The sequence below is a fragment of the Electrophorus electricus genome, chromosome 1 (genome assembly GCF_013358815.1).
Source record: "Electrophorus electricus isolate fEleEle1 chromosome 1, fEleEle1.pri, whole genome shotgun sequence".
NCBI lineage: Eukaryota > Metazoa > Chordata > Actinopteri > Gymnotiformes > Gymnotidae > Electrophorus > Electrophorus electricus.
Window position 1 is genome coordinate 6,812,376 of NC_049535.1, and position 12,406 is coordinate 6,824,781.

The following is a 12,406-nucleotide window of genomic DNA, read 5'->3' on the forward strand; positions in this document are numbered from 1 at the left end:
TATGCCACATATCATGCAGTGTCCTTTAGCATTAAAAGGTCTTGCCACTGGAAACTACAAATCCTTAATTCTGAAGATCTGAAGGTGACAGGCTTGCTGATCATTTTACAAGATGCTCAGCAAACCTTCACTTGGTTTCTCCAGTGTAAATCTCCTGCAAGAAATACAATAGACAACTCTGACAGTAATACATGGGTGATAACAATTGTTCCTTTAGTACTAGTTTTTCAGTTGCTGTGTTAATAAATTTACATGTAGCACATCTAGAGCAGTTACAGGCTACAGAACCACAGTTATTATTTATCTCACTCTTGATGAGCACATCTTTGATGGTTTTGTCTGGTCTCTAGGAAATTATTGGGGGATCCGTAAAAAAGAATGTGGTCTCTGCATCATCATGAAACATCCTGAAGTGTTTAAGTATAATATTAACCACTGTTTTATTTGTAAGATGATAATTGAGCATGAAAGAAATTGTTGTTTTAACAGCTGATTATTTATATGTCTCTGAACAGGTAAAACATGAGCAAAGGCGTAATTTATGGCTTCCTCTGGTTATGAAAGTTATGAAAATTCACATTTCCATATTTTCTGGAGCAAGTCTTTATTCTCACTGGAAATATGCTCAAAACGTAATAGCTTTAATTAAAGAATTGAGTTTTTGTAGGCTTTGGAATGTGAAGAGGCATTATGCAAATAGGAACTGTGAGGTTGGGAGGTAGAGGCAAGATGCAGAGGCAAGCCGTCGTGGTCACAAACACAAAGGTTTATTAAACACAAATAAAACTAAACTAAAACTTGAAGAACACTAAGCGATAACAGGACACAAAAACTTAAAAAGCGGAAAAACAGTTTAGTGCACAATGGGCTAGCTGAAACATAGCGCACAAGGGGTCAAACACTGACCAAAGACGCTCACAAAACAGGACCTTAAATATGTACACTAACATGGACAACAATGAAGGACAGGTGTGACACATAACCGGTTAACGAGGGAAGGGTGTGGCAATAAAGACATGCATGCTCACACACACACACACACACACACACACACACACACACACACAAATGTCACACGGACTTGGGGAGGAGTCAAGAAGGAGGGGGCAGTGCCATGACAGGAATGAGCGTCCACGGGTTTATAATAGATTGTGCCATATAAACCAGTATTTTCAGACTTAACTGAAACATGTGTATGTAGCAGTAACAAAAATGTCATCATGTATCTCAGAAATACTTTGGATACAGTTCCAGTATATTGTTCGAAAAAAGGGTTTTGGTAGGATCATAGGATAGGACGATACCATAAGATGGTACCATTTTACCACCCATACCCAATGTCATCTTATTTGTGAGTAGAACTTGGTGTCAAAGGTGAAGCAGTTTAGAGTTAACACAAGTTCCAACAGTCTTAAGAGAATATCTGTGAGAGAATTTCTCAGGTCTTGCATCACAGGCATGTTTTAAAGCACTCAAACCATCTTCATTAGGGATGACCATGTATAAACTTTGAAAAAAAGTAGGGAGTTTGCAGCTAGCTTGTTCTTTCAGGCATTCAAGGATTTGTAGAAAATGTTTTTAACACTTGGACTGAACATATCATTGGGAAACTGGGATATAATTTATGTTTGGTAAGAACAATACAATATATGTCCAGATACAATCATTTAATTCAAGTGTTTAATAATTCAGTCCCATTATCACAGGTATATAAAATCAAGTACCTAGCCATGCAGTCTGCTTTTACAAATATTTGTGAAAGAATGGGCCAATGTAAAGAGCTCAATGAATTAGCTCAATGACATTAGGAACCACGTGATAATAGGAACCACAGCAAGTCAGCCAAGAAGTGGCAGACCACATAAATTAAAAAAGGGGGGTCATTGAGTGCTGTGTGGTGTGTAGTTCATATAAGTAAACAACACTCTGCTGACTCAATAGATGTAAAGTTTCAAACCTCCACTGGCATTAACAACAGCACAAAAGCTGGGCATGGGTTTCCACGGCCAAGCAGCTATAAACAGTAGATGGAGCGATGTTGTAATATGGGCTCAAACCCAGGTCAGATAAGTGATGACACAAACAGCCTACTGGGTGAGCAACCATGCTCTAACAATTGTAGCTCCGTGTGTGAAACAGTTAGATCGTAGAACAGTTAAAACAAGAAACATAAATAACCAAAGGTGGGGAGTTGAACAGCGGCCGTTTTATTGCAAGGCAAACAAATACCCGCTAGACTGCAGCAGCTATAAAAGTACCTGCGCGTATATCTCCCTTCAAAGGAATGGAGGACAACAGAATTAGAGGAAAAACTAAACACCACGCCGAGCATGGGGAAAGGGGGAACAAATGACGCTATGGGAAGAATGGCAGCCCCAGTGCAACGGGGAACACCAAACTAAATCTTTCCAAACAAAACCAGAAAACAGGGAGGAACTTTAATGGCTAAGGGGAACCTTGGGAAAGAGACAGATTTGAGAGGGAATGTGTAAAAACGCAGACATCCTCGCTGAAGTGAGGTGTAGCACAAGGGCTCACAGAGCTCAATACCCGAAGTTACCAGTTAGATGCTCAGCTCAAAACTTTAGCAAAGACCCAACACTGGGTGACTGGGCTTATATAGGTCTAGCCCAGCTGTTGTGCATCAAGCCTGATTAGGAGTGCACCTGACTCAAGGCCTCCCTCTGGTGGCCGGAGGGGGCCTCGGCCTGGCACTGACCCTTACAGATGTAAAGGTACCACCTGACTCTGAAGCAGTGGAAACATGTTTTGTGGAGTGACGAATAACTGTTCTCTATCAAGCACTCAGATGAACAAGTCTGGGGTTAGTGAACATTAACTGCCTGACTGCAATGTGTCAACTGTAAAATTTGGTGGAGGAGGGATAAATCTGTTGTTTTTCAGGGGTTGGCATAGAACCTTTAGTTCCAGTGAAGGGAAACCTTAATGCATCAGCATACCAAGACATTTTTGACAATTGTATGCTTCCAACTTTTTAAGAACAGTTTTGGGAAGGTCCTTTTCTATCCCCAGTGAACAAAGCAAGGCATAAAGGCATGGTTGGGTGAGTTTGGTGTGGAAGAACCTTACTGGCCTGCACAGAGCCAGTAAGACATCAATTTTCTATCACGTCTATCTATTAGGTTTGTTAGCCAGTTTGTGGCTAACAACCTCAACCACATCAAAGACTTTTGGGGTTAATTAGAACAGAGACTGTGAGCCAGGCTTTCTTGTCCAACATCAGTATCTGACCTCACAAGTGCTCTTCTGGATAAATGGGTGAAAATTCAGACACACTCCAAAATCTTGTAGAAAGCCTTCCCAGAAGAGTGGAAGGTGTTATAGCTACAAAGGGGGAGACCAATTCCGTATTCCTATGGAATTAGAAAGGAACATCATAAAAGCTCCTGTAGTTGTAATGTGTAGGTGTCCCAATGCTTTTGTCCATTTAGTGACTTTTTAGAGTCTAACCTTTTCACTCACTTGATGATGTAATCTCTGCCCATGGTTTTGCCTACCATTGCTATGCTGATGATATCCAACTAATCCTTTCCTTTTCAATTTCAGACACTCAGAATGTTTACTGATATCTCAGAATGTTTACTGATATCTCATCCCACCTGAAGCTCAGCAAGACTAAGCTGCTACACATCCACTGAGCAACTGATGTGCAGAGGATCCTTTTAAGAACTTCTTGATCACTCCATTTGAGAATATCCTTTCTTATGAGCAATCTTCTCTGGACTATTTGATTATGTTCTTTATTACCATTGAACATTACTACCATTCCACATGTAGTCATTACAGTAAGTTATATATTAGATTGTATTTCTCTCTGAACTAACTTTTCTAAAGAATTGTCATCCATCACAGTAAAACAGAACGGACAGCAGAGGATGACCAGCTGCTGTTACTACCCCTGTATTTCCATTGTATGAGAAATATAGCATTTGCAAACTCCCTCTACCATTCTTTCTCATTTTCTCAGCAAAAATATTTTTTTATTATTTACATGAGCATTTAGTGGAGCTTTAATTTATCCTTCTTAAATTACTTTTTGGGGGGTGGGGATTGCTGGAATAATACTAATTATATTATTTGCATAATGCAAATATCTCTGCATTGATTCTATCACATCTTCTAGTCCAATCACCGGAACTCACCCTTTGTTTGTCTGGGTCAACATATCTGATGCCAAAGTAGTCTTTCTCCAGCAGGCTTAGATGTTGGCAAATCTGCTCAAATAGCCACTGGCCCTTTGCATCCCTCTGTAACACAAGCATAATTGAGTTAATTGACAGTAAAAATCTCATTGCACCCAAATAATATTGTTGATGTTACAATGTGGATTTTTGATACTTAATAAAGATACTTTCTAACATGCATCCAGCACAATGAGGATTGTCCACCTCCACCTGTATCATCATCTATATCCTCAAAATACATATTCAAAATGGATGGGAACTGCATTAGCAATGTGTCCAAAGTTGTCAGTTGGGAGTTGAGACAGCTTAATATTTTAGAATTCCTCATCAGACATCAAATATTAACACATTCATGAGCACACGTCGAGAACTTTAGATATATTTCATACAGATGTAAAAGGAGTGGGATGGCAGGTGATTTCTGCTTTTATTTATAATAATTAGAGTAAGTGAGCCCAAGAGCCATTACACTGAAGCATCAGCACTGGTTGCTCTTTATAGAGCCCTTTCTTCAGGTCTAATCACTGTACCCATGCCACTTCAAATGTGGTCTTCACTGCTACAGACTGGCTAACAAACCTAAGTGATAGAAAATTGATGTCTAGGAACACTGGCATTACAGAGTCACAGAATGGCCTCCATGACCTCTCTTTGAGGAGAGCAGAACATTTACTGCAGACTTACAATAAATGCATGCGGAGGACAGGAGGGACTGCTGAAGAATGTCAGACACACATGACTACCAGATTTCTTCTTTAGAGATTAATTCATATTGATTCTGTGTCATCAAGCATATCTTTAGGAAGGTAGTAAATGCACATGCATGCACACGTGTGTAAGTGTGTGCATGTATACATGTGTGTATTCGTGTCTTTGCAGGGACAGGAAATGACCTCTACAAGCTAAAGATCTGAAAAAAAAGTAAAAATATGCAGTGTCATTATAACCTTTTTACATCATTTTATTTTAGGCCAGACTTTGTGGTATATATATATATATGTATAGAGAGAGAGAGAGAGAGAGAGAGATAGATAGATAGATAGATAGATAGATAGATAGATAGATAGATAGATAGATAGATAGATAGATTCATAATTATAATAATTGTAGTGAAGTACACAAGGTTTTCCAGAGAAACAGGGCATTTCGGGCAGATGTCCTTAATCAGCTATCACACATGCACATATACAAACACACACGCACATATACAAGCATTATATTGCCAAAGGTATTTGCTCGTCTGCCTTCGCGCACAAATGAACTTGAGTTGCATCCAAATATTAATCCATAGGGTTTAATATGTCAGCGCACCCTTTGCAGCTATAACATCTTCAACTCTTCTGGGAAGGCTTTCCACAAGGTTTAGGAGTGTGTTTATGGGAATTTTTGACCATTCTTCCAGAAACGCACTTGTGAGGTCGGACACTGATGTTGGACAAGAAGGCCTGACTCGCAGTCTCTGCTCTAATTCATCCCAAAAGTGTGGGTTGAGGTCAGGACTCTGCACAGGCCAGTCAAGTTCTTAAACACCAAACTTGCTCATCCATGTCTTTATGGACCTTGCTTTGTGCACTGGTGCACAGTCATGTTGGAACAGGAAAGGGCCATCTCCAAACTGTTCCTACAAAGTTGGGAGCATGAAATTGTTGCTGAACAGTTCCTTTCAGTGGAGCTAAGGGGCCAAACCCAACTCCTGAAAAACCGTTCTCCTGGCAAACGCCCAAACCCAGACTCGTTCATTGGATTGCCAGATGGAGAAGTGTGATTGGTCACTCCAGAGAACATGTCTCTAGTGTTCTAGAGTCCAGTGGTGGTGGGCTTTACATCACTGCATCTAACACTTAGCAATGCATTTGGTGACGTAAGGCTTGGATGCAGCTGCTCGGCCATGGAAACCCATTTCATGAAGCTCTCTATGCACTGTTCTTGAGCTAATCTGAAGGCCAGATGAAGATTAGAGGTCTGTAGCAAATGACTCTGCAGAAAGTTGGCGTCCTCTGTGCACTATGTGCCTCAGCATCCGATGACCCTGCTCTGTCATTTTACATGGCCAACCACTTCATGGCTGAGTTGCTGTCATTCCCAATCACATCCTCTTTGTTATAATACCACTAACAGATGATTGTGAAATATTTAGTAGTGAGGATATTTCACGATTGGACTTGTTGCAAAGGTGGCATCCTAGCACAGTACCCTGCTGGAGTTCACTGAACTTGGTTTTATACACTTGTAGCCATGGAAGTGATTGGAACTAAATTCAATGATTTGGATGGGTGGGTGAATACTTTTGGCAATATTTATAAACAAGATCCAGTAACCATCACTCTAGTAGATGTCCAAAAAGGGTCTCAAGTATGAAGAGCTGGACAGCTCCAGGCCCACGCCTGGATTGGACAGTGCTGGACAGGGCTGGACAGTCCTGATCCAGAAAGACCCCCAGAAAGGGCCATTTCCATCCAACTACTAGCCAATAACTTGCCTCTGCACAACATGGAAGCTCCTGTCAGGCCTCACTTCAGATAAAAAGAGAAGACACATGGATCAATATATGGGCGGGCAGCAGAAGGGCATTGGCAAGAACACCAGAGGAGCCAAGCACTAGCTACTGGTGGATAAAACACTCCAGACTATAAGACCAGACAGACTAATTTGTTTACCGCCCACATTGACTATAAGAAAACCTATGATTCAGTTCACCACACATGGATCCTGGCATGCTTGAAGCTGTATATCAACAGGACTCGAAGAGCCTCAGTGGGGATGTGGAGGACAAACACAGAGGTCAACTTTAGGTTAGCAGAATGAGTCACCATCAAGTGTGGCATTTATCAAGGAGCTGCCCTGTCCCCGATGCTGTTCAGTATAGGCCTGAACCACCCTTAGTGAGATCATCACCAAGAGTGTCTATGGATACTGGCTTTGAAATGGCGCAACCATCAGCCACCCATTCTACATCTATGACAAGCTGTATGCCAGAAGTGAACAAGACATTGACTCTCTAATCAGTTATACAGCAATGACATCTAAATGTCATTCAGACTGAATAAATGTGGTTGTATGGTTACAAAGAGAGGGAAGGTAGGACAGAGGGGATCATACTGCTAAAAGGTAACAACAGATGTTGCAGGCAGCTACAAGCACCTTGGAATCCCACAAGCAAATGGGAATTATGAAGAGGCCACAAGGAAAGCAGCTACATCCAAATGCCTACAAGGAAAGAGGCAACTCCTGAGAAGTCATCTGAAGGGGAAGAACAGATCTGGGCTATCAACACATATGCTCTACCAGTCATCAGATACCCCACTGGCATAATAGGCTGGCCTAAGGAGGAGATATAAGACAATGACATCAAAACAAGAAAACTCCTCACAATGCACAGGGGGTTTCATCCCAAATCCAGCACTCTGAGACAGTTCACTAAGTAGAATGAGTGGGGCTAAGGACTAGTAAGCATCCGAGCCACTATCCAGGATGAAACAACCAAGATCCAGGAGTACACCAGGATGATGGGTCCAAGTAAAGAAGTGCTTAACAGAAACCCAAGGAGGATGAGGACAAACAGGGACCATCATAGAAGGATAAACCCCTGCATACTACATACCACTGACAAATCATGGTAGTGACAGATATGGAGAAATCCTACCAATTGCTGGAGAAGGCTAGAAATAGAAACACTAATCATGGCAGCACAGGAACAAGCTCTGAATACAAGATCAGTAGAGGCTGGGATTTACTACAGCAGGCAGGACCCCAGTTGCAGGCTGCGCAATGATGCCCCTGAGACAATCTAGCACATACAAGCAGGATGCAACATGAAAGCAGACAGAGCCTACATAGAACATTATAACCAAGTGGCTTGCATAGTATATTGAAACATCTGTGCTGAGTATAGGTTGGAAGTTACAAGGTAAAAGTGGAATATAACCCCAAAGGTGGTGAAGAATGACCATGCTAAGTTCCTATGGGACATCCAGTTATGGACTGACAAAATGGTAATGCCTAACCATGGATGGTAGTGATGGATAAACAGAAGAAGAAAGCCTTAGTGATAGATGAAGAATTCCCAAGTGATAGCAACATGAGGTACAAGGAACACAAAAAAGTCAAGAAATACCAAGGGCTGAGAGAAGAGCTGGAAAAGATGTGGAAAATGAAGGCAACCCTGGTTTCAGCAGAAATCGGACCTCTAGGAGTTATGACCCCCAAACTGGAAGAATGGCTTCAACAGATCCCAGGAACAACATATAAGATCTCCATCCAGAAGAAGAACAGCTAAGATAATACACTGGACCTTTAAGCTCCCAGGTCTCTGGTAGAGGACCCGAGCTTGAAGGAAAAAGACTGCCCAGAGGAGGGTGAATGTGGATTTTTAATTTGCAAAACAGAAAAAAGAAAGACAATGTTAGCCTCCAGCCCCATAGCAGCCCAGTGTGGGGCTGTGGCCAACATGTTGAAAACCACTGTTCTGTTATCTGGCACCAAGATGTTAGCGAAAGATCTTTTAAGCTGTGAGGTGGTGTCTTCATGGATCAGACAAATTATTCCAGCACTTCCCATATAGGCTCAATTGGATAGAGATCTAGGGAATTTAGAGGCCCAGACAACACCTTGCACTCTTTGTAATGTCCACAAACCATTCTAGAACAATTTCTTCATAGAATACTGGAAGAGGCCTGCTGAAAGAGGCCACTGTCATTACAGAAAAATGCTGTCATAAAGGGGTTTTCTTTGTCTGAAACAATATTTAGGTAGGTGGTACATGTCAAAGTGAGATCCACAGGAATGCCAGGATCCAAAGTTTCCCAGCAGACCATTGTCCAGAGCATCACAGTGCCGTCTTTTCATAATGTATTATGGTGCCATCTCTTTCCCAGCTAAGTGACACATGTGCATCTGGCCATCTAAATGATGTAAAAGAAAATGTGATTCATCTTAGCGGGCTACCTTCTTCCATTGTTCAGTGGTCCAGTTCTGATGCTCATATGCCCATTGTAGGCACTTTGGGCAGTGGACAGGGTATGAAGCTTCATACTTAGCAAGCTGCAATGCACTGTGTGTTGTGTAAGACTTTTCTATCATAGCCATCATTACCCTTCTCAGCAATTTTTGTTACAGTAGTTTTTCTTTGGGATTGGACTGGACAGATTAACCCTCCACACCTGTGTCAGTAAACCCTGTCACCAGTTCACTGATTGTCCTTCCTTGGACCACTTTTGGTAGCTACTGAAAAAACTTGCTGTTTTGGAGATGCTCAGACCCAGTCATCTAGCCATAACAAATTGACCCTTGTCAAAGTTCCTCAGATCCTTATATTTTGCAATTTTTCTTGCTTCCAACTAATCAACTTCAAGACTGACATTTTTATTACCTCTAAATCTTTTACCACACTGCAGTAACTCTGTGGAATCCTCTTCATTAAGGTGTGTCCATATTTTTGACTGGTACTGTATTGCTATTATCTCACTACAGATTTCTACATCACCACAGATGGCAATGACATCAATAAAGATTACTATAGCACCACCACAGATGACTGTCATCAATAAAGATCACTATAACATTGCCACAGATGGCTGTGACATCAATAAAGATCACTATAACATCACCACAGATGGATATGACATCAATATAAATGACTATACCAGCAGACATTACTGTAACAGCACCAGGGATTGTTATTACATCAACACAGATCACTATAACATCAGCACAAATTGCTGTAACATTGCAACATATTGCATCATTAATCCCAGGCATTCCCAGGCCAGCCGGAAGATGAAATCCCTCCAGCTTGTCTACTATGTGGTCTCCTTTCTGTTGGCTCTCAGAGTACGCCCTTTTTCTAGGAACTAACTATGGCCTCAGACTTTGAAGTACTGATCCACATACCAACTGCTTCACACTCAACTGCAAACAGCTAAAGTGTGCACTCATCCACCCTTGGTGCCCTGCCACTGAGCAGCTTTCCAACTACCTAAGTGACATCAGCCAAGGAGATGGACTCTGACTCCCCAAAAGTCTTTGGTCCTATGTCCTGGACAGGAGGTATGTTTCTTGGATTAAGGAGATGCTCAATGTGTTCCTTCCAATGTCCGACAACATTCTCAGTCAAGTTCAAAGCTTCACCACCCTTGCTGAGCACATCTTGGATCCCTTCTTCCCCTCATGAGCTGTCACTGCATTCTTAAGTACAATTTTGAGGCTGCCAAAAAGTCATTCTCCATGACCTTTCCAAATTTCTCTCATATCCTGGACTTTGATTCTGCATCTGTCAAAGCTGCAAGCTTTTTGCTCTGCCAGTACTCTTCAGCTGAATCCATAGTTCCCAGAAAGCCTCTTCTGCATGATAGCATCCCTCATCTCTGCTGTCCCCCACTGTCACTTTGTGTTGCCATCACAACAGGCACCAGCAAACATTTTGCCACAGCTATATGCAGCCACTTTCACAATGGAGGTCTTAAACAGGGTCCACTCATCCTCCAGGATGTGCAGGAAGCTCTCTTGGAGGTGCAAGTTGAAATAATTCCAGACAAACTCCTCTGCTAGTCTACCAGAGAGCCTGGTGGATGGGGAAAAATAAAGTAGATAGTCTCAAGATAGGGAAAAATAAATGAATATTTCAAAACTTTTCTTTTCAAGTCTCTGCTTCCAGTTTCAACATGGTCAAATGGTCATCACTAAATAATGAGCCTTTAGAAAAACGTTATAGAAAAAAGTCTGATGAGCAGGGGGTAAATGCATACTATACAGTTAAGAGGCTAAAGAGCTTGAATCCATAGAGTAGCGTGTATGCTATTTTTTAGGTTAAGTTGTCAGCTCATATAGCAGAGGTTGTAGTTATAGGTCACATTATTTTAAAACTTAAGAGAACTTCAGTTATCTTAGCTATGATCATAGTCATTTAACTAAAAAAACCACTATACTAAACACTGTTTGAAGTTGGTTTGCCTGTTGGTAAGCACACTGTATCCTGCAATTTGTCACCACGTCTTCTCTGCTGTCTTACTCTCTGGCCAGTGGCCTGCTGCCATAATAACCTTTCTTGCCATAAATAACGAGACTAAACTAAAATTGTGCACTAAAGACTTAAAAGTCAGTGTGCACTCAAACCAGACTCAAGATCCATTTGAAGTGAATATGTCTCCCAGTAATCTTATTCTGATTTGTCTCATCATTATTGACATCCCTCTACGGTGTTACAGCATTTCTGACAATATAGATTTATTTCAAAAGGTTATGCATTTGACTGTGTTTTCTATTGTGTTATTTAAACAATAAAATGGCAATTAACAATTAGAAAAAATAGAAATTTGTTTCCTTCATCATTTTTGACAATTACACATATTTGTTTTGCATTATGGACCCTAAAAGTTGTCATGACTATCCAATGGACACCAGATTTATAAATTCCTGGACTCACTACTACTTATGAGAGACCTTGTATTTGAACATGGTGATTGTTATGGACACACTATGGTGAACACAGACATTCTATAAAATCCCATCACTCTGGGTTCAGAAGGGCAGGCTGCTCCTCCCAGTCACTCCCAAGCACTCCTCTTTTGGCTTTCTCACTGGAAAGCTGCTTTGTGACAATGGTTGCTGTAAAAAGCATTATATGACTTTGACTCATCCTTTCCAGGTTACCCAATCATTGCCCACGTGTGTGTTGAAGCCCCCCAAAACAATGGAGTCAGTGATTGGAATTCCATCCAGAATTGCACTTGGTTTCTCCAGACATGCATTTCTTCAAACTAAGCACTGTCCTTTGTGATTCTCTTCACTCTACCTTTCTTTCCTTTGTAATTTAAGGTCATTTGTTGATTCAGTGTGACTTAGGAGAGAGACAGATCTGTGGAAGCCAGGGAGCTAGCTATACTCTAAGTTATTTAACCAACTAATTACACAGTGAGTTGAGCTTATAATGCCCTTCTACTTGAACAATTACTCCACTGCATTACAGTGACTGGCTGAGTGAGTAAACACAGCAACATATCCAGTGTAAAGGACACACTACCACATTATATAAAGCTAGACATCTGAACTCTGGGGAATCTGACAGCAGGGATTTATTATATAATGCAAGAGAAGTGTTTAATGTCTATATGTTCATGGGTAGGTATGTGAGATTAAATAAAGCAAAGGTTAATGAGTAAAATGTTCATTATTCACTGAGATGCTTCAGAGAATGTGTATATATG

The 12,406-nt window shown here is 41.2% G+C and overlaps 1 protein-coding gene across 1 annotated transcript in view; it reads right to left on the reverse strand.

Moving 5' to 3' along the window:
* Positions 1–12,406, reverse strand: part of frmd5 (FERM domain containing 5) — a 34,353-nt gene that overhangs the window by 18,864 nt on the left and 3,083 nt on the right. The window contains exon 3 of the mRNA XM_026997871.2: positions 4,164–4,268. Coding sequence (XP_026853672.2) covers positions 4,164–4,268 — 105 coding nt within the window. The remainder of the gene's footprint in view (positions 1–4,163; positions 4,269–12,406) is intronic.